This window comes from Andrographis paniculata, unplaced genomic scaffold, assembly GCF_009805555.1.
Source record: "Andrographis paniculata isolate CXL003 unplaced genomic scaffold, ASM980555v1 Contig54END, whole genome shotgun sequence".
In the NCBI taxonomy this organism is placed as follows: Eukaryota; Viridiplantae; Streptophyta; class Magnoliopsida; order Lamiales; family Acanthaceae; genus Andrographis; species Andrographis paniculata.
The window spans coordinates 1,198,118-1,225,581 of NW_026137589.1; the positions used below are offsets into that span (position 1 = coordinate 1,198,118).

The following is a 27,464-nucleotide window of genomic DNA, read 5'->3' on the forward strand; positions in this document are numbered from 1 at the left end:
GTATTCATTATTTTTTTTTCTCAAAAAATATTAAATCAAGTGTTTATTTTTCATTTTTTATATTATACTAAAAATTAATTTTATATTCAAAATATCACATCAACACCTATTTATATCACATCATATAATTATTTCAATTAAAAATTTTTACTATTTAAATCTCAATTCAAAATCCAAACTAAAACAAACACACCCTAAGTTTTCAAAGCAATTAATTGAATTAAGTATTTTTTTATTTTTTATTTAAAATTATTAAGGAAGTGCTTAAAACTTTTTTTTTTTTTAAGAAGGTTTTTTTTTTTTTTTTAAAAGCATTGATTCAAAAATTACATTAGTAACTTCTTGTTAATGATCGGTCCAGTAATTATTAAAAGTATATAATGTAATGTTGCATAAAAGATTGCGTTTTGTTTTGTAAAATTGATATATATATATACTTTTTTTTTAATTTAAAATATAAAAAATTGTATAAATAATATAAAAAATAATAAATGACATCTAATATATTAATATTTTTTATATTAAAAGAAAAAAATAACACTGTCAAAAAAATGCATATTACTTACTATACGATTCTACAAAACTTTAATTAACAAACTAAAATAATAATGGATTAAAAAACATTTCTTTCTTTTTTATCTTTTCTATTATAGATTCGAATTTTCCAATAAAAATATTCACAACTATCATATCAATAAATTAATTAAGGATATATATATCTATCTGTTGGTGTCAATGAGCTGTAGTAAACTTGGCCCTCTTCCTGGCCTCCCTGTAAGCCACCACTCCCATTATTGTGACGCCGAACCCCGCCATTCCCGTCGCCGTCACCGGATTCCTCAATATCACCGCCGCCGCCTTGGCGTTTCCCAGAACCTGCAGTGTCAGGGCGCTCGTGTGCTTCGTCAGGTTCACCAAATAAGCCACCGTCGCGTTCGCCGCCAACACCAAAACCAGAAACCGGTCGGACCGGGCCTATCTCCGCCGCCACGTTTCCCTCGACGCACAGCGTCGGAGCCATGTACATCAGCAGATTCATCGAGTGCAGCTTCTCGCCGTCGCCGCCGTCTTCCGGCGGCGACGACGTCAGCAGAAGCCCCTGCACCACCGATTTCAGCGCCCTTCCGGCCGTCGACGCCACGCACAGAAGGAATCCGGCGAGATTGAACAACGGGCCGCTGTTGCTCCCCACGACAATTCCGAGGACGACGGGGACCAGCGCCGCGTACACCGCCGGAGATTCCTTCTTACACGTGATCGCGGCAGCGAACACCGCCGTGAAAAACGGCGTCGTCGCGCCGACGGCCATTGTAAGAAATCGGGAGGAATCTGAGCGAGGCATTTCCGCAAACAACTGATAGGCAGAAAATGAGGGTGAGAGCGAAGATCTTGAGGAACTGCCGGCGGCTCTGTAAGGGGTGGAAGGGCACGATTGGCAGCCAAATTATTCCGACAAAGCTGTAAGAACTGCGCAGGACAACATGTGCAGCATCGTGCGGAAGATTGGGTATTTGAAGCCGTAGATTGTGAGGAGGTATTTTTTGAGCAATAGGACGCCGATGTTGGAGGAGCAGTACCAGGAGGCAATAATGGCGGCGGTTAGGGTTTTTTTGGGGGTACTGATGCTGGCGAATCTCCGCCGGCGGGGTCGTCGGGATGTCGACGTCCGGCCGCGGCGGATTGCTGGCTCGTCTCGTCGTCGTCCATGGCTGAGTGGTTTCCACCATGGCAGAAATTACAGTTTGCAGTGGAGATGGATATCGAACCTGTTTTTCCTTATTCCAGTATGCATTTAGCCTTAATATTAATTGTTTAAGTTTTAGTTTGATTTCGGTTTAATGTTGTATTGGTTTTATTCGAATTCGTTTCCGCTAATTCATTGTCGTATTTTTGTATACGAGGTTTTATTCGATAAATCCAAAAAGATCCGGGAATAAATTCACAACAGTGGTATTAGAGCCCCGGATGATCAGCCGAATGCAAAATTGAAAGAATTAATTTATTTAAGTTTGGTAAGACTCAAATCGTGGTAAAAGGCTAAACCCTCGTCTCTTTACTTTCGGTATATTATGATTCTTGGTGAAATTGTGGTTTGATAATATGCTGAAATTTTTTGTGTTGATTGGCTATGCTTACTTGGTGATTGATTGAATAATTTTGGAATTTGTCGGAATTTCTTGTATTTCTTGGTGAAATTTTTTTTGGAAATTGTTTTTTATTCCTTGGTTATTTATAGTGTAGTTTCTTGGGCTATGCATGTGTTAGTCTTGAGAAGTTGAGTTGCTATAGCCGATCGTTAGATGCATGTTGATATTTCCGGTGTGAGATAGAAAATGCATGTTAGGTATTATTTGAAAAATGCCTAAAAAAGATTGTAAAGTGGAGGATAATCAAGAATAAAATAATTTTGTTGCATTATGTGTTTCATTGGTGAAATAATTGAAATGCATGTATTAGATTTTTGATTTGCATGCTATGTGATTGATTTAATCTTTCCTCCATAGGTTCCTTGTGAATATAATAAAATGCAAAGTGTGAAAATCAAATTACATGTTTTTATGGGGAATTAGTTGAAGATATGCATGAGATGCTAAAATTAGAACTAATTGTTGAAACTTATGAATACTTTTATGCATGATGTTGTTTGATGTGTGATGAGTTGCATGTATTCCTTGATATCTTTGCGATTTGATTGTTTAGTTGGTATTACGTGGATTGAGTTCCTGATGTAATCCTGTTATGTGGATTGTGATGTGATTCTATTATGTGGATTCTATTGGTGATGTGATCCTGAAGTGTTCTATATGTTATAATGTAACATTGATATTTGGTGATCATGTTTGTTACTTGGATTGTATGTTTTTTTTTTTGTGTGTGCTCCAGTTGCTTTTGTTTGATTAAAGCATGTTGTCTCTTTATTTGATTGTTTGTGGTCATCGTGCCTGTATATCTGCGCTTAGGCTGTGAGTTCTTTGTGCTTAGGCTGTAGGATTTTGTGCTTAGACTGTAGGACTTAGTGCTTAGACTGTTGAACTTTGTGCTTGGGCTGTAGGACTTTATGCTTAGGTTGTAGAACTTCGCGCTTAGGCTGTAGGACTTTATGCTTAGGCTGCAGGGCTTTGCGATTAGGCTATAGGACTTTATACTTTGGTTGTAGGACTCCGTGCTTAGGTTGTAGGGCTGCATGTTTGAATTGTAGGGCGGTGTACTTAAGCTGTAGAATAGTGTGTCTAAGCCATAAAATAGTGTGTCTAAGTCCGTAAAGTAGTGTGTCTGAGGCATAGAGTGGTGTGTCTAAGTCGCAGAGTAGTGTATCTAAGTTGTAAAATAGTGTGTCTGAGCTGTAGAGTAGTGTGTCTAAGCTGTAGAGTTGCGTGTCTGAGCTGTAGAGTTGCGTGTCTATGTTGTTTGGTGTGCCTATGCGTTCTCTAGTTGATATCAAATAAGGTGGAGCTCATGTTATATGATTCTAAGTTTTGTGTTCAGCATGTTGTTGCGTTTTAGTTGTTGCGTTTTATTTGTGGATATGGATGTATGTTGCTGGATTGTATAGTAGCTTGTGTGCTCGCTTAGAATCTGTAGGTGCATTATGTTGAATCTGTTTAAACTTGCTTGTCTGCTTGTTTTCGTAGTAGCTTCTGTGTACTACGTGCTAGGTTGTTGAATGATCAATCTAGGTGCATGTTAGGACTTGTGTGTTCTATGTGCGATATACACATATATTTTTTTTCTGCATAACATTTGTTCGTAGATGCAACGAAGGACAAAAGGCTATGATGAAATCCATTTGTGCTAGGTAAGTCTATATCTAGTAAATACTTATTTGGGATTTGGTTAAATCACGACCAAAATAGGTGGAGATTTTTGGGAATTTTGGCCGTTCGAGGTCTAACCTGACAAGTCCCTCGATAAATAATTAGTTGGCCCACTCCGTAGCCCAATCCACCGGATCAGTCCAAACCCTTTAACCCAAATCCATTTACCCAAACCCACATTACCCTAAACACAATTAGTTAGGTTGTTGATTTTGTTATAACCGTAAGTGAGTTGGTTATGGTGAGTTAGTTTTGATAGATATAAAAGAGTGGGTTTAGGGGTGAATTAAGAGATAGTAAGATCGAGAGACGATTTTGAGGGAGATACCAAAACCGATAGTGAGATCGAGAGTTAGAGATAGAGAGGGAGAGAAACCGCGAGAGGATTCCGGTGAGGTTCGGGACACTTTTCGATGGCCGATTTCAGTGGGTGTCGAGGCTTGGAGTGAAGAGCCGACCTCCACCTTGAGGTGTGGTTAACTCGGGCCATTCTCGCACCATGGACTGAGCCTTGGTTTATCGACATCAAACACATATATTTTATTTTTTATATTATACTAAAAATTAATTTTACATTTAAAATATCACATGAATACCTATTTATATCACATTAGACAATTATTCAAATTCAAAATTTTTACTATTCAAATTCGAACTTAAAATTCCAACGCCCAAACAACCACACCCGCAGTGTATACATATTTATTATGTGGATGCAACGTGCCTCGTCCAAAGCCGTGTGTGTTTTAATTCATGCCTATGAATACATGTTCCATCCCTCAGTCAATATCATCAAGATAAAAAATTTCATTCCGTCTCAATCTCACAATTCTGTCAATCTTCTCTCTGATTGTCTTTATACTAATACATATATATATTGGTATATTAAGTACACATGTAATCATTACATATATAAATACAAATATTATCATACCCACCACACACCTATTTGCATATATATATATATACTTACCAATTATATTATATTATTATATATTACGTAACATGTTATCACTACGAACACTTTTATCTACAAATATTATCATACCCACCACACACCTATTTGCATATATATATATATATATATACTTACCAATTATATTATATTATTATATATTACATAACATGTTATCACTACGAACACTTTTATCTATTTTATTTTGATAAATTTTATTTTTATACAATGTATATTATATATTTTCTAAACTATGAAAAATCTTGAAAATTTTTCTTTTAAACTTCCGTCTCTCACCGGCAATAATTTTCTGACTTGGTCCTTGGATATAGAAATGCATCTGGTTTCTATGGGCCTTGTTCATACAATTGCCAGTGAAAATACGACTACAAGCCAAGATTCGGCCAAAACTATTATTTTCATTCGTCACCATCTGAACATTCCTTTACAGTCCGAATATTTGACGGTGAAAGATCCACTTGATTTGTAGAATGAATTGAGTGGGAGATTTGGACACTTGAAATATATCACTCTCCCGAAAGCCCGACATGATTGGCTTAACCTGCGGTTGAAGGATTTTAAAACTGTTACAGAGTACAACTCTGCTATCCATCAGATTACATCTCAGTTAAAATTCTGCGGAGAAAATGTTACTGAGAATGATAAAGTGGAGAAGACTTTCTCTACCTTTCATACTTCTAATGTTGTGCTGCAACAGCAGTATCGTGAGAAAAAATTTCAAAAGTACTCACAGCTCATAGCATGCTTTTTATTAGCTGAGCAAAATAATGAGCTATTGATGAAAAATCATCAGTCCCAGCCCACTGATTCCAATCCGTTCCCTAAAGCGAACATGACATTTTCTGAACGAGGCCGAGGACATGGTAGAGGCCATGGACGTGGTCGCGGTCGTGAGAGTCAACGTTGTCGATATATCCCTTACAATCACCGCGGTATTGACATTAACAGAAAGTATAGTAAACTCCAATATGAGGATATAGCCGAAAAAGGCTAAACAAGGAAATAGGCAAATCGGCATTTGTAATCGGTGTGACATTGAAGGCCATTGGGCCAATACCTGCAGAACAGCCGAACACCTACCCGATCTTTATCAAGCCTCATTGCAGAAAAAAGGGAAAGAGGTCGAGACTAATCACGTTGATAACAATGACGACCCTGATGATGATCTTCTAGATTACGACACAACGCATCTTGATATAGCGGATTTTGTTGTAGATCCAACAAATCCCCAGTGATAGACATATTATGTTATTTTACATTATGTCATTTTATATTTTGTAATATTTAAGTTATCGCATATTATCTTTTTGTAATGTATTTTGTAATATTTATTAATACTGCATTTATTTATATTTGAAGGTTAAATGGATGCCAATCAAAATGATGCAAATATATGTTTCATTGACAGTGCAACGACACATACTATATTGTACCACGAAAAATATTTCTCCCATTTGAAAAGGGAAATGATGAATGTCCATATAATAAGTGGCAGTGCAAAATTAATTGAAGACTCTGGAGAAGCCATTATATTTCTCCCCGGACGAAAATCATGATACAGTATGCTCTGTTGGCCACTAAAGCTCAAAGAAATTTACTGAGCTTTCATGACATTCGGAAAAATGGTTATCATATTGAAACTATGAGTGATACTGATGATGAATTTTTATTGATCACCAATATCATTGATAAAAAGAAATGCATCATTGAGATATTACTCACTCTCTACTGGCTTATATTATGCTAGATTATGTGTTGTTGAAACACACCTCACGGTAGATCCAAAGACTACCGATTTTCAAATATGGCATGATCGTCTTGGGCATCCTGACAGTATAATGATGAGGCGAATAATTGAGAATTCACATGACCATTCATTAAATGGTCAAAAAGTGTTAAACTCAAATGAGTTAACCTGTGTTGTAGCACTTAAGGAAAATTGATAATTAAACAATCGCCAACTAAAGTAGGTATTGAATCACCTACATTTTTTAAAGGAATACACGGGGATATATGTGGACCAATAGACCCACCATGTGGGCCACTTAAATATTTTATGGTGCTTATTGATGCATATACCAGATGATCACATGTTTGTTTATTATCTACTCGCAATATAGCATTTGCGAGATTGCTTGCGCAAATTATTAAATTATGGGCACAATTCCCTGATAATCCAATTAAGACTATACGTCTGGATAATGCTGATGAATATACATCGAATGCATTTGATGATTATTGCATGTCGATTGGAATCAATGTAGAGCACCCAGTTGCTCATGTTCATACACAAAATGGCCTAGTAGAATCACTTATTAAAAGATTGCAATTGATTTCTAGACCATTACTAATGAGGTCTATGTTGTCCGTATCAGCTTGGGGGTATGCAATCTTACATGCAGGAACACTTATAAGAATGAGGCCGACAAACTATCACATCTATTCCCCAATGCAGTTAATATTTGGCACAAACCAAGTATATCTCATCTACGTATTTTTTTGTGGGTTGTTTATGTTCTTATTCCACCCCCAAATGTACAAAAATGGGTTCTCAACGTAGATTGGGCATTTATGTCGGATATGAATCGCCGTCAATTATAAAATATCTTGAACCTATAACGGGTGATTTATTCACTGCAAGATTTGCATATTGTCATTTTGATTAATCATATTTTCCGACATTAGGGGGAGACAAAAATGAACCGAAAATGGATATTAATTGGAAAATCCCATTGAATTTTCGTGATCCTTGTACAAAGCAGTGTGAACTAGAAGTTCAACGCATTACACATTTGCAAAATATTGCAAATCAATTACTAGATGCTTTCAATGATTCGAGCAAAGTCACTCGATCATATATTCAAGCTACTAATGCTCCGGCTAAAATAATTGTCCCTGATGGATAAATTGCAAGTGCCAATGAATCAGCGACACGCTTAAAGCGTGGTAAACCACTCGGTTTCAAAGACAAATATCCTCGAAAGAAAAAAGGAATGAATGATGATAATAATGAAAATATCAGGATTGACATTGATAAACCTCAATCTAATGATGAAGTCAACCCTGAAATAATTGCTTCAGAAAAGCACAATATTGAAGAACATGATGAGATTATTAAAACTCAATTAACTATGTTACTTCAAAAAATTGTTGGAACCGTAAAAAGGCTATTATTGATAATGCATTCACATACAGTTTAACACTTGATATAATGGAAGAAAATGAGGATCCAGAGCCAAAATCGATTCATGAATGTCAGCAAAGAAATGACTAGTCAAAATGAGAACATGCGATTCAATCAGAGCTTGATTCATTAAAGAAAATGGAGGTCTTTGGACCAATTGTTCAAACACCAATTGGATACATATGGGTGTTTGTACGAAAAAGAAATGAACATAATGAAATTGTGAGATATAAAGCCCGTCTTATAGTTCAGGGATTATCGCAAAGACCTGGAGTAAATTTTGATAAAACATACTCTGCAGTCGTTGATGGAATAACATTTAGATACCTTGTGAGCCTAGCAGTGCGAGAAAAGCTTGATATGCGTCTTTTAAACGTAGTTACTGCATATCTTTATGGCTCATTGGATATTGATAATTTATTGAAAGTTTCTGAGGGATTCAATATGCATGAAGCATACAAATTAAACCCAAAGGAATCATATCCCATCAAATTGAAAAAGTCATTGTATGGACTTAAACAATCAGGGCGAATGCGGTATAACCGTCTCAGTGATTGTTTAATAAAAGAATGTTATACTAATAATTCAATATTCCCATGCATCTTTATAAAGAAAAATGGATCAAATTTTGTCATCATTGCAATATATGTTGATGATCTCAATTTAATTGGAACTCTAGAAGAAATCCAAATTGCAATTGAATATCTAAAGAAAGAATTTGAGATCAAAGATTTTGGAAAGATAAAATATTGTTTGGGATTACAAGTGGATCATATGAATAATGGAATATTTATCCATCAATCCACATATACCCAAAATGTATTAAAGGAATTTATATGGATAAATCTCACTCTCTGAGTACACCAATGGTGGTCAAATCACTTGATCCCACGACAGATCCATTAAAGGAATATCCAATGGTGGTCAAATCACTCTCAGCGCTATTAGCGCATTAATGTACCTTGCAAATTGTACCAGGCAAGATATATTTTTTTCAGCAAATCTACTAGCCAGGTTTAGCGCATCCCCCACAAAGCACCATTGGAATGGTATCAAGCACATTTTCCGTTATCTTCAGGGGACCCATGACCTCGGTCTATTTTATTCGAGTGAATCTCAAAATGAATTAATTGGTTATGGTTATCTGTCTGATCCACACAAAGTAAAATCTCAAATTGGTTATTTATTTACTTGTGGTGGAACCGCAATCTCTTGGAGATCTGCTAAACAGACGATAACAACTACTTCTTCAAACCATGTTGAGGTTTTAGCAATTTACGAAGCCAGTCGTGAATGCTTTTGGTTGAGGTTTATGAATCACCATATTCAGAAAAATCGTGGCTCGATTACCGTTGATATATTACCTCCTACAATATTATTTCGTACAATATTATTTGAAAATAATGCAGCTTGTATAGCTCAATTAAAATGAGGATATATTAAAGACGATCGGACAAAACACATATCTTCGAAATTCTTCTTCACACATGATCTTCAAAGGAACAAATTCGATCGTCTGAAAATTTTGCAGATTTATTCACGAATGCGCTACCGACTGCAATATTCAAGAAATTGGTGCAAGAAATTAAAATGCGTTGGATGAAAGACATTAAATAAAGCCCAAAATAGGGAGAACGTATTAATACAAGAATAAGGTATTTTTTTTCCTTCACTATGATTTTTTTCTATTAAATTTTTTTCATAGGAAAATTTTAACGAAATATATTATTTGTATAAAATATCTAAAAAGAAGTATTATATATAGTACACACGTAGTGTATACATATTTATTATGTGAATGCAACGTGATTCGTTCTAAGGCCATATGTTCTTTAATTCTTGCCTATAAGTACATATTTCATCCGTTAGTCAATATCATCAAAATAAAAAATTTCATTCTCTCTCAATCTCTCAATTCTATCTATTTCCTTTGGCATTGTCTTTATATTAATATATATATATTGGTATATTAAGTACACATATAATCATTACATATATAAATACAAATATTATCGTAACCACGACACACTTATTTATATATACATATATACTTACTAATTATATTATATTATTATATATCACAATAACACTTTATTATTTTATAGTGATATTTTGGTATTATTTTAGTCTTTTTTTTCAATTGATTTGTTTTATAAACACAATATAATATTAATATTAAAAAAGTTTATGTGCAAAATAAATGAAGACCCATTTTGTTCCCGATCCAATGGGGTATTTAAAATATTTTGCTTTTTTTTATTTTACAAAAACATGTATAGTTAGACGCCAATTTTGAATGCAAATAATACTTTATGTATATTTATGTTTATATGAATTTGATATAAAATTTTAATAAATATAATATTATATTAATTGAATGTAATATAAAATTAAAAATATTGTGAGAAGTGTGTGAATAAATAAGTAAAAATTTAAATGTATGAGTATGGTGACATATTTATAAATATAATATAATATTAAATGATATAAATTAAAAGTATATAAAAATAATTTGTTATATTATAATAAAAATCGCATATACTAAAGTAAACAAATAAACAAATCAGATATAAATTTAATAAATTTTGAAAATATAGCATAAAAGAATTTTATATAATAAATAAAATATATTTTTTCCGTCTGAATTAATTTTGTTGTAATATTTGTACATGTAAATTAAATTATAATATAAATATAAATACATATAAAAAATAAAAATATTATAATTTTTTTTAAAAAATTAATAATAAAATAATTAATAAATTAGTTATTATTTATGAAAATAATTTTTTAATTATTTATTACAAATAATTTATTTACATAAATTTAATTGATAATAAAATATGTAACATGTTGTAATATTATTATAGGATTAGCCAATAGAAATATTAATTACTTCTACCGTTAACCATTATTTTATAGTTTGTATTATATTATATATATGGTGTATATAAAAATACATATATGCAATAGATATATGAATAATATACGTGTATATGTGTGTGCTTGTGTATTGATATAGATGTATAGGTGTGTGTGAGAGCATTAATTAGAGAGAAGGTGAAAGAGAAGTAAAAGCTCACTCCATTCATTTAAGTATTGGTCCATATTTATACACAACCGAACCCCATAATGAAGGAAAAGCATACAAATGACTACGTAGCCTTTAGGTGTATCATACGTAACTATTATAACACTTCCCATTGGATGCTTTTATATAAAGAATGTGCATCGTTAAAACATTACTAGGAAAAAATCATGTGGGACAAAAAAATCCTAGTGAAGGAAAAAGAGTATAACATTCTTGTATTGATTCGCTCCCCCTGATCTGAGCATTATTTGAGATCCCTTAACCAATGCATCCCAATTTTCTTCACCAGTTTTTCAAATGTTGCAGTCGGTAATGCCTTGGTTAATATATCCGCCAAATTATTATCTGATCGAATTTGTTGCACATTGATTTCACCATTTTGTTGTAGATCATGAGTAAAAAAGAATTTTGGTGAAATATGTTTCGTTCTATCTCCTTTAATGTAACCCCTTTTTCAATTCGCCACAAGTAAATATGTAGCCAGTTTGTGACTTGGCTTTATGAGGATCAGATAAATATCCTGCATCGGCAAATCCAATTAATTCATGTCGAGAATCTTTCGAGTAAAATAACCCGAGATCAATTGTTCCTTGGAGATAGCGAAAAATGTGTTTAATCCCATTCCAATGTCGTTGAGTAGGCGATAAACTAAATCTTGCCAATAAATTTACAGCAAATGATATATCAGGTTGGGTGCTGTTAGCAAGATACATCAATGCGCCTATAGCACTCATATATGACACTTTTGGGCCAAATGTTTCTTCATTTTCCTCTTTTGGTCTAAAATAATCCTTTGCTGGATCGAGTGCCCTGATGATTATTGGGGTACTTAACGGATGTGATTTATCCATCATGAATTGTTTCAGTACCCTTTTGGTATAATTTGATTGGTGGATGAGGATTCCACTTTCCAAGTGCTCAATTTGCAGACCAAGGCAAAATTTAGTTTTTCTAAAATCTTTGATCTCAAACTCCCTTTTCAGATATTCAACAGCGTTCTCGATTTCATCAGGAGTTCCAATTAAATTGAGATTATCGATATATACAACGATGATTACGAATCCTGACCCATTTTTCTTTATGAAAACATATGGACAAATAGGGTCATTTATGTAACCTTCTTCTATTAAGCTTTCGCTGAGACGATTGTACCACATTCGGCCCGATTGCTTGAGCCCATACAAAGATTTTTGTAATTTGATGGAATATGATTCTTTTGGCTTTGATTTGAATGATTCAGGTATGTTAATCCCTTCTGGAATTTTCATATAGACATCATTGTCTAAGGAGCCGTACAGATAGGCAGTAACCACATCCATTAATCGCATATCAAGATTATTGTGTACTGTCAGGCTTACCAGATACCTAAATGTTATTCCATCCATGACCGGCGAATATGTTTCTTCAAAGTCAATACCCGGTCTTTGGGAAAAACCTTGGGCTACAAGGCTTGCTTTGTATCTTGTGATATCATTATTTTCATTTCTCTTTCTCACAAATACCCATCTGTAACCAACATGTTTCACATTTTCCGGTGTTTGGACTATAGAGCCGAATACTTGCCGTTTTTTCAATGAGTCCAATTCAGATTTAATTGCGTCTTTCCATTTTGCCCAATCATCTCTTTGCTGACATTCATCAACTGATTTTGGTTCATAATCCTTGCCATCTTTCATTATATCGAGTGCTACAGAATATGCAAATGCATTATCAATATTTGTTTTCTTTCTGTTCCAATATTTTCAGTGGTGGTATAGTTAACGGAAGTTTCAATAACTTCATCATCACTTTCATCAGCATTTTTAGTATCAACCTCTTCAGGGGTTATACTGACCTTTTCATGTATCTGATCATTGTTGATCTCTTCACCAGTATTTACAATTTTCTTCTTTCGTGGATTCTTGTCCTTGGAACCCAATGGTCTGCCACGTTTTACGCGGGCAGTATGCTTATTAGCACTCGGCACTTTCCCTTATGGGATATTTATTTTGGCTGGTGCATTTGCTGCTGCAATATATGATTTCGTAACTCTGGCAGCATCATTAAAAGCATCAGGCAATTGATTTGCAATTTTCTGCAAATGCACAATTCTTTGACAGGATTCAAATAAACTTATATCATAGGGAGTAATACAAAAAGGGACAGAAAACATCAAAAGTAACAAAAGAAATACAACATCATTTTATCATTTAACATCATCAGCTATGTCAAGCAGATCATCGGCATCCAGGTGCGTCATATTTTCATTCATCACATCGTCAAATGTGTCATCGTGGGCAGCGTGATTTGTTTCGGGGGCAATTCTTCCCTGTCTTTCTTTTGAGGCCCGATACAGTTCAGCCAAGTGACTGGCTGTGCGACAAACATGGGCCCAATGGCCTTTGATTCCACACCGGTGCATTCCTCGTCATTATTTCTGTTTCTCCCGGTGTTGATCCTCTGTTAAGGTCTGTACGGCCTTCTGTCATTATAACGCCGATTTGGCACATATCGCGGCCTGTTTTGATAATTATTATGACTGTATGCATTTGCCCGGCCCCGTCCGCGATTCTGATTTCGATTGCGATCAATTCGCTGATTTCTGACTTGCCCACGACCACGCACCGGATTTGCCGGTTGTATTGCATTTGCCTCTAGAAATGGATTTGCACCTGTCGGCCGAGATTCGTGATTTTTCAACAGCAATTCATTATTTTGTTCGGTTAGCAAAAGACAGGTGATCAACTCAGAATATTTCTGGAAGCCTCTTTCGCGATACTGCTGCTGCAAAACCATGTTAGATGCATGAAAAGTGGAGAAAGTTTTCTCCATCATATCAGATTCAGATACATTTTCGCCACAGTGGCGCAGCTGTGATGTTATTTTAAACATTGCAGAATTATATTCTTGGACCGTTTTAAAGTCCTGAAGCCGTAGGCTTTGCCATTCGCTTCGTGCCCTTGACAACAATGTCAGCCTCAAATGATCATATCTTTCTTTCAATCTCTCCCACAATTCGAGTGGGGATTCCAGCGTGACATACTGCATTTTCAGTGCCTCATCGATGTGATGGCACAAAAAGATCATGACCTTTGCACGATCTTGGCTCGGGGAGTTTTTATCCCGGACAATGGTATTTTCCAAGCCCATTGATGCCAGATGCATTTTAACATTGCGAGCCCATGCCATAATTTTGGCCAGAAACAAAGAGAGGGAGAAATTACTGTTTGGCAATGTTAGACATAATAAACACATAAAATATAAAAGATTACCTTGCTGAAATTAAAATATATAATCATGCTGATAACGTGTTGTAATATTATTATAGGATTAGCTAATAGAAATATTAATTACTTCTACCGCTAACTACTATTTTATATTTTGTATTATATTATATATATGGTGTATACAAATATACATATATGCAATAGATATATGAATAATATATATGTATAATGTATATAGTGTGTGTGCGTGTGTATTGATATAGATGTATAGGTGTGTGTGAGAGCAGAAGGTGAAAGAGAAGTGAAAACTCACTCCATTCATTTAAGTGTTGGTCCATATTTATACACAACCAAACCCCGTAACGAAGGAAAAGCATACAAATGACTACGTAGCCTGTATCATACGTAGCTATTATAACATAATTATCATGTAGAGAAGATATTATTCATTTATAATAGAAAGAATACTACTATACATTTAACTTTTTGCCTTTATCGGACATGGCAGGCCGATCAGACAAAATTCTTCGAGGTTGAAACACGGAGGTTTGAAGGGAAGGAAATGAAAGGCGAGGATATTTTAGATTTTGGAAAGAGAAAGAATGTGTTTATAAAAAGAAGTTTTAATTTTAGATTTTGTTTTAATAATAAAATTTTGAATTAAAACAATTGCTTAATGCAATATAAATATAAGATGTGATGTTTTCGATATAAAACTTAAATTAAATTTTAGTATGATAAAAATAAATAAAGATTTGATAATTTGATACTTGATTTGATGATTTAAAAAAAAAAATCAAAATAATAAAATAAGACCTAAAATATATACTTATATATTGCGAGTGAACAGAGCCTTTCTCTTCCCTAAACCCTACGCCATTGTCTCTTCCCTCCAATTTTCCTTCCCTTTTCTCTCCCCTACTGAAAAAATAGAAACGAATCGAAGGTAACAGTATTTTCTCCTCCATTACCCTCGAACCAAACAGAAGGTAAATCCATCAGCCGTCTCGTTGCCCCTTCCGCCGTCAAATTTTCCACCGGCTGGTTGTTTTCGTGTCCCCTCGGAGTAGTCTCCAAACAAACAGGTATTTTAGGGGTTTTGACTCCATCCCGCCTTCCTTAACTTTCCAACTTCAACTTGCATTTGATTAAATTTTGATATTGACTGGGCATCTTAGTGCTGTACCTTCTATGCTAATACTAATTTTGACAGAATGCAAATTGCTATTTGGCTAACATAAGTGCTGTTGTTTTTTCTTAATGCAGTGAAAAATGGGTGACTTGAAGACATGGGTATCTGATAAATTGATGTCCCTGTTGGGGTATTCACAACCCACTATTGTTCAATTTGTGATCACGCTGTGTAAGTGGACATTGATGGTTTCTTTGCCTAATTCTAATATGTGTATTGGCTCTGGACTGATGATATGCTAAGATTCTTGATCTTATTAATTCAATGTTATTACTTTTTTGATATGAAAGTTTGACTACTGTTTGCTATACTAATGTAGCTAAGAAAGCTTCATCTCCGGATAAAATTGTAAAGCAACTGCAAGATTTGAATTTCTCAGCATCTAGTGAAACATATGAATTCGCCAAAGAATTTTTTGCTAGAGTGGAGCGGGAGTCTTCAGGATCAAGTGTGAGTTTCTGGCCTCAATGTATCAGATAAACTGAAATAGTTTGTTTCCAAACTTTGGATACTTCTAGTTAGCACTGATTTAATTTATATTTTGTCAGGTATATCAACAACAAGAAAGGGAAGCAGTTATGCTTGCACGTAAACAAAAAACCTACAAAATTTTGAAGGATGATGATGAGGGTGACGTGGTTTCTGTTGCCCAATTGCCTAAAAAGGAAGAAACTCGAAATAAGAAGTTCAGAAAAAGAAGACAAACTGACGATGGCATAGATGATGAGGTACTCATGCCTAAAATTTCTTTAGATCAAATACAGCATAAAATGTGGTAGTAAGGTGCTCTGTAATCTGATGGTGTAGGAAGTAAAAATTGGAGGTCAAGAAAGACGAGTACGAAGTCGGACTGCTCATGATGAAGATGATGGTTCTGAGGTACTAAAACATATTTATGAGCTTGTTTGTTGTTTTCATTTTCAGAAAGTACAGATATTTTGTTAGAGAGTGGAAATTGTATCTACATAGGAAGAATGAAAACCAAAACCCAAAAATTGAGTTACTCCGATATCAAGATGGCCTTATTATTATTATTTATCTTATTTTTTATTTTTTCATGATGTTGCCTGGTTTAGGTACGGACATTAAGTTCCGTTTCATTGGTTATAGTATCAACTGAAAATTAGACACACATGCAGAAATCCTTGTATAGTCGTATGTCTTGTTTACAGATTTTTGTTGAATATTCTTCTCTGCAATTGATATGTAAATAAAATGAGAAGACCTTTGCTATTAAACAAAGCTTTGTATCATCTACTTGCATAGAGTTGCCTAAGGAGTTGCTCAATGCTTTCCCTTTATTTACGTTATTCTCCTGCAACTCACAGTAAAGTCGTTTCATGGTATTGCAGGCAATATAGGTCTTCTTTATTTATTTATTTATTTTGTGATTATGCATTATCATATTTATAGGTCTCCAACTTTCTTTTTCCTGCCCAAATAACTTGCTTTTTTCCCATTATTTTCATCTATTCCCTTAAATTTACATGCATTTATATTTTAATGCCATATTGCAGTCTGAAGAAGACTGTGTGACCAGAGAGAAAAGGAAGAGTTGGAGTGTCATATTAAAGAACGTGATGCTGCAGCGACCAGAAAGGTTGACTTTTTATCCAATGTCTTGTTTGTTATATGCTGCTTTTCAGGCATCAAATTTACTTCTGTTTTTATGTGGTTATAATCTCATACCAAACAAAGGTGATTCAAACTTATGTGAATTTGTTGATTGAACAGTAAATATGAACTCAATTACTGAGTATCTGCTTAGGTGTAAATATTTCCAATATTTGGTTTATGTTATTTCTTTTCATATATATCAACCAAAGTAAGTCTATATTTTAAATGTTCTTTTTTTTCTTTTGCCCGCACATAAAAGGGAAAATTTCTTAGCTGCACACTTGGCTTTCTTTTGGTTTTAGATTTGAGGTCCTAGTTTTTGAATATCTACATTAAAAAGTGTAAATCTAGGAAATTTGAAATGTCTGAAGGCATACACACTTACTTGTGTTCAGTGCCTAGCAGCTTTAGGGATGCGTGGGTGACGCTTAAATAATTAGGCACTGCTTGTTGCTAATGTTGGAAATATTTTCATACATTTCTTCATAATTTTAATTCCCTCTGTTTTCTTTGAAGTATTCTCTAAGGCTCCTCTTAAAGTATATCTGCTAATAATTGTCTGCATAATTATAGGTATTGCCCATAATTGCTTTGTTGTTGTTTTTGTGGTGCTGTTAAACACGTTCTTTTGGTTTTATTTTAATCTGTTCAAGTCATTCCTCATTTGATTTTCTTTTGTGTGCAGATAACAGACCACCAGTTAACCAAAAGAGAAGAAGGTAAAATATCTAATACATATGATATATCCTATTCATTTTGTTCTAATTAAAACCTTTTCATACATATATATCTCTTTCATGATTAAGCCATCAGCATATTATCTAGATCTCATGTGTAAAGGTCTCTGAAATAAAGCATTCACTTTACTACAACAAAGCAAGCCAAATTTCCTAATTTTGCTTTAACTTTTAGATGTATGTCACTGTCAAAGTTCAGCTGATAAATCTTCTTCATTAGTATTACTTTCATTTTTTTGGTTGACTGTTGATAATTTTGCAATGTGCATTTTTATTTTGTGTTGTAGCAATGCCTGGGAAAGCTTGTGTAATTCTATGAAATGGCAGTTATGTGGAATTGGCTGTGGTGGTAGTTTTATAACTGATGTATATTATGACTTTGTGTTTACGTGTGTTGGGATCATGCTTGAGATCCGTAATATGGGAAGAAACCTTTTTTATCTTAGCATTTCCCTCTATTTCTTCTTATTATGCTCATTTGAAATTCATAACTGTTTATTGAAATGTCATATTGCATTAATGTATGAACTATTAACTCAACATCGGGGGAGCAAAGCAAACTCATTTTTTTTATTCCTTATGTTGAAGTTTGTTAAGTGTTTTATTTACTTTTAATTTCTCATGTAGTACAAAGAGTAACTATGCTTATTTCCCTGCATTTCTGCAGAAGAGGCAATTCGAAGATCTAATGCTTTGGAGGAGGATGAAGGGATTCGAAATTTAAGGTTTGTCACAATTATGTTATATTTGTATAATGATCCTGTGCTAGGCTAATAATAATCAATACTACTGTTTTCTGACCGAACTGATGCAGAGAAGAGTTGGTTGGTTGGATGTGTCTGAAAATAAATTCATAGATGTTCTATTTCAACAAGCAAATGATAAATTCCTAGATGTGCTTCTGAGAACATTCAGTGTTGGTTGGATGTGTCTGAAAATCATTATTGTATAAGAGTTGGTTTTCCAGATTGCAATTTGTAACCTGTTTGGGGTGGGGTGGGGGTGAACAAGCTTGTAATTTTCTTTAGTTGCTTAAAGTAATTTGTTCCATTCTACAGCTTCGTTCTCCTTCTAGGTAGTAGTTGTGTTACATTAATATCTTCTTTTATGTACCAGAAAAGTGTCAAGGCAAGAGTATCTGAAGAAAAGGGAGCAAAAAAAAGTAGATGAGCTAAGGTATGAATCCAAAGTCTCCGTTCAACTGATATTTGAATTATTTTAGTTTTCTTGACTGAATTTTAAGCATGCCTTGCCTTCCTTTTACCGGTAATCCAGAGATGATATTGAAGATGAGCAATACCTGTTTGATGGTGTCAAATTGACTGAAGCAGAATATCGTGAGCTAAGGTAAAAGTATTTTACATTGCATATTTATAATTAGAACTATTGGGATGCTGCATATGTTCCTGTCTGTTGTTAATTCTATGTCATGTACACATGGATTGTGCATGTTATTGATGCTACAAGTTAGACTACATGTTTTGACATCTTATGTTTTTGTGATTACTTTCCTATGATCAATTTTGTACAAAAGAAATATAAGGAACATAAAATTCAATATTCTCGTGTGATCGTTAACACTATCTCCTTTCATCATTATACTAGTGTTGATTCTTATATCTGGATAATATTATATCATATTGGATTTTATTTATGTTTGCATATGACCGTTCAACTTACCTAAATTTAGTTTCTTTGCAGATATTAAAAGCAAATTTATGAGCTTGTTAAAAAGAGGAATGAAGAGGCTGACGATGAAAATGAGGTGAGAAAAATTTTCATTATAAATTGTTTCTTGGTCTGGGCTTCTTTTTTACCATTCCAGTCACTGTTTTATATGCTGCATGTTTTCACTTGATGGAAAGAATTTATTTCCACTTTCCATGCATGTGTGCATATACTTTTTGAGATAGAATGCTTATAGGTATGCGTCCATGCTTGCGTGCTCCACAATCCACCTCTCAAATTTATAATTTTATATTTATCTTTGGAATGCCAAATTACTTTCCATTTTGTTTGTCTCTAGTTGAATTAATTGTATTGACTCCGTGAATATAAACCCTAAAAGGTAGACAAACGGAAATATTAATTGGCTATCTTGAGCACTGCCTGATTTTTTTCCCATTGATCAACAGTACAGGATGCCGGATGCATATGATCAGGATGGGGGTATCAATCAAGAAAAAAGATTTTCCGTGGCATTGCAGAGATATAGGTTTGTTTCAATGAATGCTGAGCTCAAAACTTGTGTAATTGAGATTGATTACACATTTAAATGTGCAGTTATATACCTTTTATGACTTGCTGAATTTCTGTTTGCCTGTTACAGGGATCCTACTGCAGAGGAAAAGATGAACCCATTTGCTGAACAAGAAGCATGGGAAGAACATCAGATTGGTAGTATTCTGTTGGCATTGCACTTAACTTTTGTATGACATAGCTATATCTTTAAGTACTAACCTTATGGTTATTTAATTTCAGGCAAAGCGACTCTTAAGTTTGGGTCTAAGAATAAAAAGCAGAAACAAGATGATTATGAGTGAGTTCTAAAGTTTTCATATGGGTTCCACTTTTTCTTATCACACCATCTTATCCTTAAAAAAAATAATAAAAAATAAAACAGAATTGTCAGAGCAACTGGCATCTTACACTTTGTGTATACATATTATTAAGGTGGTTTCATGTGAGATTAAAATGGAACTGATAAGCTTCATTGACGCTAACAGATTGTATTTTTATTTATTTATTTGACTTGCAGGTTCGTTTTTGAAGACCAAATAGAGTTCATAAAGGCAACAGTTATGGAAGGTGAAAATGTATGTACATTAACTCTGCAATTTACTATGAGAAATCTAAAACTGGATGGTCTGAATAGTCTGCATTAATGATTCACTTCTTCACAGGTTGAGCAGAAATCATTTGCTGTATCACCAGAAGCTTCTGCTGCAAAAACGGCATTTGAGAAACTTCAGGTCCAAACTTGCTCTTTTAATTCAGATTGCAAGAAAAAAAAGTGTTTATTGGCAAGGTTAACTTCTCAAATTTATTTTCAACCTTGCTAAACTACAATTTGTCGATAATGTTGGCTAACTAGGTTAGAATGGTTTGTTATTTTGATATCAATGAAACATTCCTGTCTGGATATGTTTTTTAGAGAACTGGTCAACTGAAATTGGATTCTATTGTGCAATGTGTTGGAGATTGGAATGAAATGATTTGCAAGTTAGGAACTGCCGCTATTTTCTTGTTTGTGTTTTCTTATTCTGTCATGCACTAACACAGTATCAGTGTTACAACTTTGTATACATACAAATCATTTTCTTTGTATAGAAAACTTGAAAAATTCAGTCTTGTTAATGTAAATATTTTAGTCGACCAAAATTTCTTATGGGAATGTCCAAATTGACAACTCTTGCTGAAAAACTGGGGCTAATAGAAGGAAGTATGAACCTCAATAAGAATTTCTGGTAGCATCATGGATGAAATCCTATTAAACACGTACTAGTAGTATCACTTTCTCTTCCTCATGCATTAACTTTTCTCTTGGCTCGTTCATTTTCAGAATGACAGGAAGACTCTGCCAGTATATCGTTATAGAGATGAGTTGCTAGAAGCTATTGATAATCATCAGGTATATATAAACTGCCTTGTGTCACGTGTTTGCTGTCTGTACACTGTCAGTTGATGCACTTATTAATTCAATGCTATATTGTTTTGCAGGTGCTCTGGAAAAACTACACAGATACCCCAGTATCTTCATGAGGCAGGGTACACCAAGAGAGGAAAGGTACTGTGTGTTTCCAATCTTAGTTTCTTATTGTATGCATTGAGGTTATCCATCAAGCTTTATACGATAACTGGTACTGTCCAATTTGCTTGAATTACCTAGCTGGACTATATTCCTATGAATTTCATTGTTGTATCGTATAAAACTTATGGAACGGCAGAGATTCTATGTTTTTACTTTTCATATCTATCAGATTGAGAAAGCTTTTCATATTTAGTAAGATTAGGCAAAATTTCTTATAATACACTTATAGTTTGGAAAATCTGCACTATATCATGATTTAGAAATTCCACGAGAGAGCCTTACGCAATTTCTACGACACAAGGGAGCCTTATGTACTTTCTAGGAGATTCTGCCTAATATTTTCTAAACACACATGCAGTAATTATGAAGCAGTATGGTGTAAAATTTTCAAATGAAAGTGGATTATAAGTAATTTTGCGCGTAAGATAATGGCAGTGTCATTATACTAGTTTAATTTTTGTTGGGTGATTTTCGTTGAAGTTATTTTCTCAATGTGTTTATCGGACTCTAGGAACTGGGGTGCTTCGTATATTAATTGACTTGGGAAACCCCAGCTTTAATTTTTAACACACTTCCAGTAGCAGGTATGAGTTTTACTTGGAATATGAATTTACTAAATGATGACCTTGCTGACAGATTGGATGCACCCAGCCTCGTCGTGTTGCAGCAATGAGTGTTGCGGCTCGAGTTGCTCAAGAAATGGGTGTAAAACTGGGGCATGAGGTATATTTTCTGCTTTTTTCATGCAAGTGTTTGGCAGCTCATGCTACTCCATTTGGCATTGGGAAAATGAACATTGTTTTATCTAGAGATGCCCATTAATTGCAACAGTAACATCATTCTGTTAGTGTAATAAATTAATATTCACACTGCATTTTGCGATATGTCATAGAATAAGTTAGACCTGCCCCATGATATTTTAAAGTTCCTAATTTCCTATAGTGTTTCTATTTCTTGGAAGTCTCTACTGACCATTGTAGTTTGTTCTTTTTAGGTTGGCTATTCTATTCGATTTGAAGACTGTACTTCAGAAAAGACAATCTTGAAATATATGACGGATGGAATGTTGCTGCGAGAGTTCCTTGGGGAGCCTGACCTTGCAAGTTACAGGTGGATTTCACATTTAAAATATCATGTGATAATTTTGTGGGCTAACTGTAATGTATTTACTATACATCTATTTCATTGTGGTGATCATTGATGAGGCCCATGAAAGAACACTGTCAACAGACATTTTATTTGGCTTGGTGAAGGTAAGATCTTGAATCTCTTAGTTGAATCTTCTCTGAGGTATGACAACTTCAAGATAATCATATTTGTTAGGTGTAAGGTAGAATAATGATGGCAGTAAGGGGTGAAAGACATCGAATTCATTAGAATCTCTCTCTCTCTCTCTATATATATATATATATCTATCTATATTTGGCAAACATTATGTGTAACCTGTTTCTTGTTCTACTCTACCCTTTTTGCGTGATAGGATATTGTAAGGTTCTGCCCGGACCTTAAATTGCTTATTTCAAGTGCCACCCTCGACTCCAATAAGTTCAGTGATATATATCTAGCCTTGCAGCTTGTTGTTCAGTTTAGTTATATTATTATATTAGATTTTCTTGTTTGGATTAATTGAATGATATATTGAATCCCATTAGCTTCGGTCTGCTTGTAATTGTGTTATTATAGATCAACTTGTTGTATGGAACTATGCACATTATTCAGACTTACTAATCTATGTGCTAGCTAATTACTTAGTTTGCACTAGTTGGTAGCTTGGTTAATTAGTTCTATTTATCTAACAGTTCAGCTCCGCACACTATGATTCCCTGCTTTGTGTGTGGAAAAATCCATGTCACTGAATAAAATATTCATGTAGGATTTAGCTCGCCAGAGAATAGAATGGAACTAACTATGATTGTAAGACTCTCATCTATTTTATCATCACAATAGCGCAAAAACACCTCACTCAAAACGACCATTTCTCTCGAGGTTCTCCATCTATAATGTATCAATAATTTTCAGAGCATATGAGTTTATGAATGCCGGGCAGCTAATCGCAGCCGCAACTCTCCGGTCACTCCAATCTTCCGTATACTACATAAGATAATCATTTTGCTCGTGTTGGTACCCATCACCCTTCCAATCTCAAAGCATTTACCCTCTTCGCGCAAGGTATGTCATTAATTATGTATATTTGTAGACATTGTTTTAGAAAACGAAAGCATCTTCCACAGTTTGATCACTTTCTTAGGTAGCCTTAGGCTTTACATATAGAGATTTATAGAAATAATATATTATACACCATTGGACTTGTTGTTTAATCAATGTTATGATTGTGAACATAGTATTGTGTAACTTCTACGATAACATAAGAGTCTAACTTCCAGGTTGATACGGATTTGAATGTTAACTTCTTACATTTCTCCAAACTTGGATGAGAACTCTAAGATGTTTACAAATAAAGAAAACTAATTGCATCAACCATGCCACGTAATGAATGATGTTTTGGTTTGTTCCCTATTCATCCTCTTGAATGCTCTAGTAAGATGGTTACACCACTCATAATTACCATTTTGGCATATTACATGCTCCTCTATCAAGATGGACATATTTGGATCTAAACATCATGGTACACTACATGAACCTCTACAGGTTTAATTTGTATACAATTTTTTGTTCAAGATTTCTATAAATCGTGTTAAAGTTAAACTATACCTGTATGGTGCTTCAACCATAGGGCATGCCATATATCATATAGATCTTTCATTCTTTTTGTTATTTTCTTGTGTTGCATCATATCGAAGTTTTAAATACTAAATATATTATAGAGTTATTTCAGATTGATTTGGATTGAATCAGTATGATGGACTTAAGGACATGCCAAATCTGAGAATTATCTGGTTAATTTAGGTGATGAATTATCAATGTTATGTATTGAATGAACTTAAATGTTGTTTTGGTTAATTTAGGTGATGGATTACAAATGTTATATTTTGGTTTTATATTTAAAAGATAGTTCAGATAAGAATTTTATAGAAATTTCTGTATAATAGTTTGTAGTTCTTTATATTATCTGTGTATTTTGGTTTCTTCAATGCGTTAAAGCAAATAGAAGATCTTCTCTTGAGCGATATATGCTTTGTATTTGTTATGTGGAAATTAAAATCTTATGTAAGTTCACATTTCATCGCAGCTTCTTTGCTGTTCTTGAGTGCTTTCCCGGAGATTGGAGCAACAAGTTTATTTTTCAACTGCAACAGTTTTGTCATCCTTGAGTGACTTCTGGGAAATTGCAAAACAACGACCATGTGTGTTCATTATACTACGTTAATACTTATGTGTATTTCTTTATCTTTTGAATGTTCAATATTCTGGATTTTGGATGTGTGGGTACTCATTTGATAAGGTTGTTAGGGGCAAAATATTACATTTATGTTTTTGGCGTGTCGGAAACGTTGTTAGATCAGTGTCATTTTGTATATTGTTTTTATAATTTTTATATTTAACATAAAAAGACAGGTATTATGCTATTTGTGATGAAATTAATTTTATAACAAAATCCTTATTTGACGCAGAAAAACCTTTTGTAGCAACATTTTGTTATGGGCATTGCTTGACACAAATGGTGTTTCACGATCACATGCCTTGTACTTAATTTTTTGTTACTGACAAATTTTGTAACAAATAATTTTCTAACAAAAAGTCTACTTTTGTACCGCCTTTTTTGTTTCAGATATATTTAGTAACAAAAAGTTTTCTGACAAGATTTCATTTTTGTTCCGAAATTTTTGATACGGACATATGTGTCACAAAAACATGATCGATCCTTTTGTTACATATGAAAAATGTAACGAATACAACTAACACATGCTTATTTACTGTGTTGACTACCACTTATTTATTACGGATTTTGTTGCAGCAATGACCTTTTGTACCGCGACTTTTCGTAGCAGTTCAAATCCGTAACAAAGTCGATACAAAAGGCTTTTTTGCACAAAAATTGGGCTTTGATTACGAATTTCAGACCGCTACAAAAAGTCAATTTTTTGGTAGTGAAACCATGTGTTCTTTTGGCTATAGGGAACTCGCTTCATAAATATCCATGCTCTAGGAAAATTAGATTGAAAAATATTTCCAATAAAAAACGGAACTATAAATTAAAATATATTTGCATTCGGTTAGAAATCAGATTTTAAAAATATAATTAATTATATTGAAGAGATAACAGTGGATGTACTAAACTTAAAAACTCACTCAAAATTATAGAAAATAATCCATGTTCTATTATCAACCATTCCACTTTCAGTATTTTGATTTTCTTCACGAAGATTACTAGTGTTTCCACCTCCTACCTAAACTAAAAACTAATCAGGAATTCCCCTATCATAAATCAATAACATTACAACATCTCTATACTAAGTCTCATAGTACATATAATACAACAATTATTGACAAGCTTCGGAAAATAGATTTTCCATTCATATAAAGAATTTGAGGAAAAGACTAAGCCTGATGGTAAAGATAACCAAAGACTAGGCATTTCAACTTAGTAGCCACAATCGTTGAGTTTTGGGTTCTGACCCTAATTTGATAAAACTGAAAACCCATTTAACCCAAAAGACAGTTTTAACATCTCATGCAAACATCTGGTCACTCCATGTGAACGAGGAAGAGCTCCTACACCCAAAAACCCAAAAAGATACAACGAACAAATTAAACACTAAAAGAACTAATAAAAATGCTACCCATCAACAAGTAAATGTAAATTTCTAAAAACTTAATATTTATTTAAACAAGAGCAGCCACTTCATCTCAACTAACAAGAAAAACCAAGAACCACAAGCACATTCACACGCACACGCAAGTCTACAACAAAAGCAAAAGAAAACTCACCAGGAAACAAAACCTTCAGACTCAAGTCAGCCCAAGAAATTCGAGCTCTTGCCCCAAAAAAAGAAAAAAAATGGAAACTAACACCTGAACACACCCACGATCATAAACAAACACCTTGAATAAAGAATTTGGACAAAACAAAATAAATCTCTGAGGCACAGCAAAACAAAAGTATATCACAAACAAATGCCGAAAAGATTGAGAGGAACCAAAACCAAAATGTAAATCCAAGAAGGAAGACCTAGAAACACAAATACCAGAAGGAAAACTAAAATAAATTCCAAATTCACAAATACAAACTCACAATCGATGGACGAAGTTGCTTGAATCGTCTGCAGACTGCGCGCTGCCGGACTTGAATCGACAAAGGAGCGGCTGTTAACGCGACTGTGAATGCGAAGTGTGAATTAGGGTTAAAATATTTTAGGCATCGCGCGTCAAGTGGCAGGAGGTGGGAGGAATTGGTTTGGCGAGAGGGCATTGAAATTGATTTTACTTGGAGGTATAAATTTAGACTTGCCCATTCGGTTTCGAACTGCCGGTTCGCCGGTTTTTGAACCACCAACGGCGGTTCGACCTTTTGATTTTGATCTTTTATTTTTTTAATCTGGCTGTCGCCGGGCTGCACAGGCCCAGAGCATAACAAGGTAGGAGAAAAGAATAAGGAGGAAAGAAGAAGCCGGAGGATAAAAGCAATTGGGAGCTGGTGCGGGCTGCAGCGGCCTTGGATGTGAAAGTAATTAATAATAATAATAATAATAATAATAATAATAATAATAATAATAATAATAATATATTTCTAATTAATATTTTTATATATTGTTAAAATTTATTAAAATAATAATAATAATAATAATAATAATAATAAAATTATTAATTATTAATGATATATTCTAAAATAATAGTAATATTGTAATAGTATTATTTTTTATTTATATTTTAAAT

The 27,464-nt window shown here is 34.0% G+C and overlaps 1 protein-coding gene, 1 long non-coding RNA gene and 2 pseudogenes across 2 annotated transcripts; 1 reads left to right on the forward strand and 3 right to left on the reverse strand.

Moving 5' to 3' along the window:
- Window positions 1-632: 632 nt before the first annotated feature.
- LOC127255535 (probable sugar phosphate/phosphate translocator At1g12500) lies at window positions 633-4,783 on the reverse strand (annotated as a pseudogene).
- On the forward strand, window positions 1,632-23,259 carry LOC127255536 (pre-mRNA-splicing factor ATP-dependent RNA helicase DEAH1-like; annotated as a pseudogene).
- LOC127255850 (uncharacterized) lies at window positions 13,509-14,195 on the reverse strand. Its single transcript, XM_051281602.1, has one exon. The coding sequence runs from the start codon at window positions 14,193-14,195 to the stop codon at window positions 13,509-13,511; it is 687 nt and encodes a 228-aa protein (XP_051137559.1).
- Window positions 20,249-27,220, reverse strand: LOC127255537 (uncharacterized). Its single transcript, XR_007839662.1, has 3 exons — window positions 26,824-27,220; window positions 21,269-26,303; window positions 20,249-20,761 (listed from the first exon to the last, which is right to left on the reverse strand). It is a non-coding gene; the product is annotated as an uncharacterized LOC127255537 (long non-coding RNA).
- Between the last annotated feature and the right edge of the window lie 244 nt (window positions 27,221-27,464).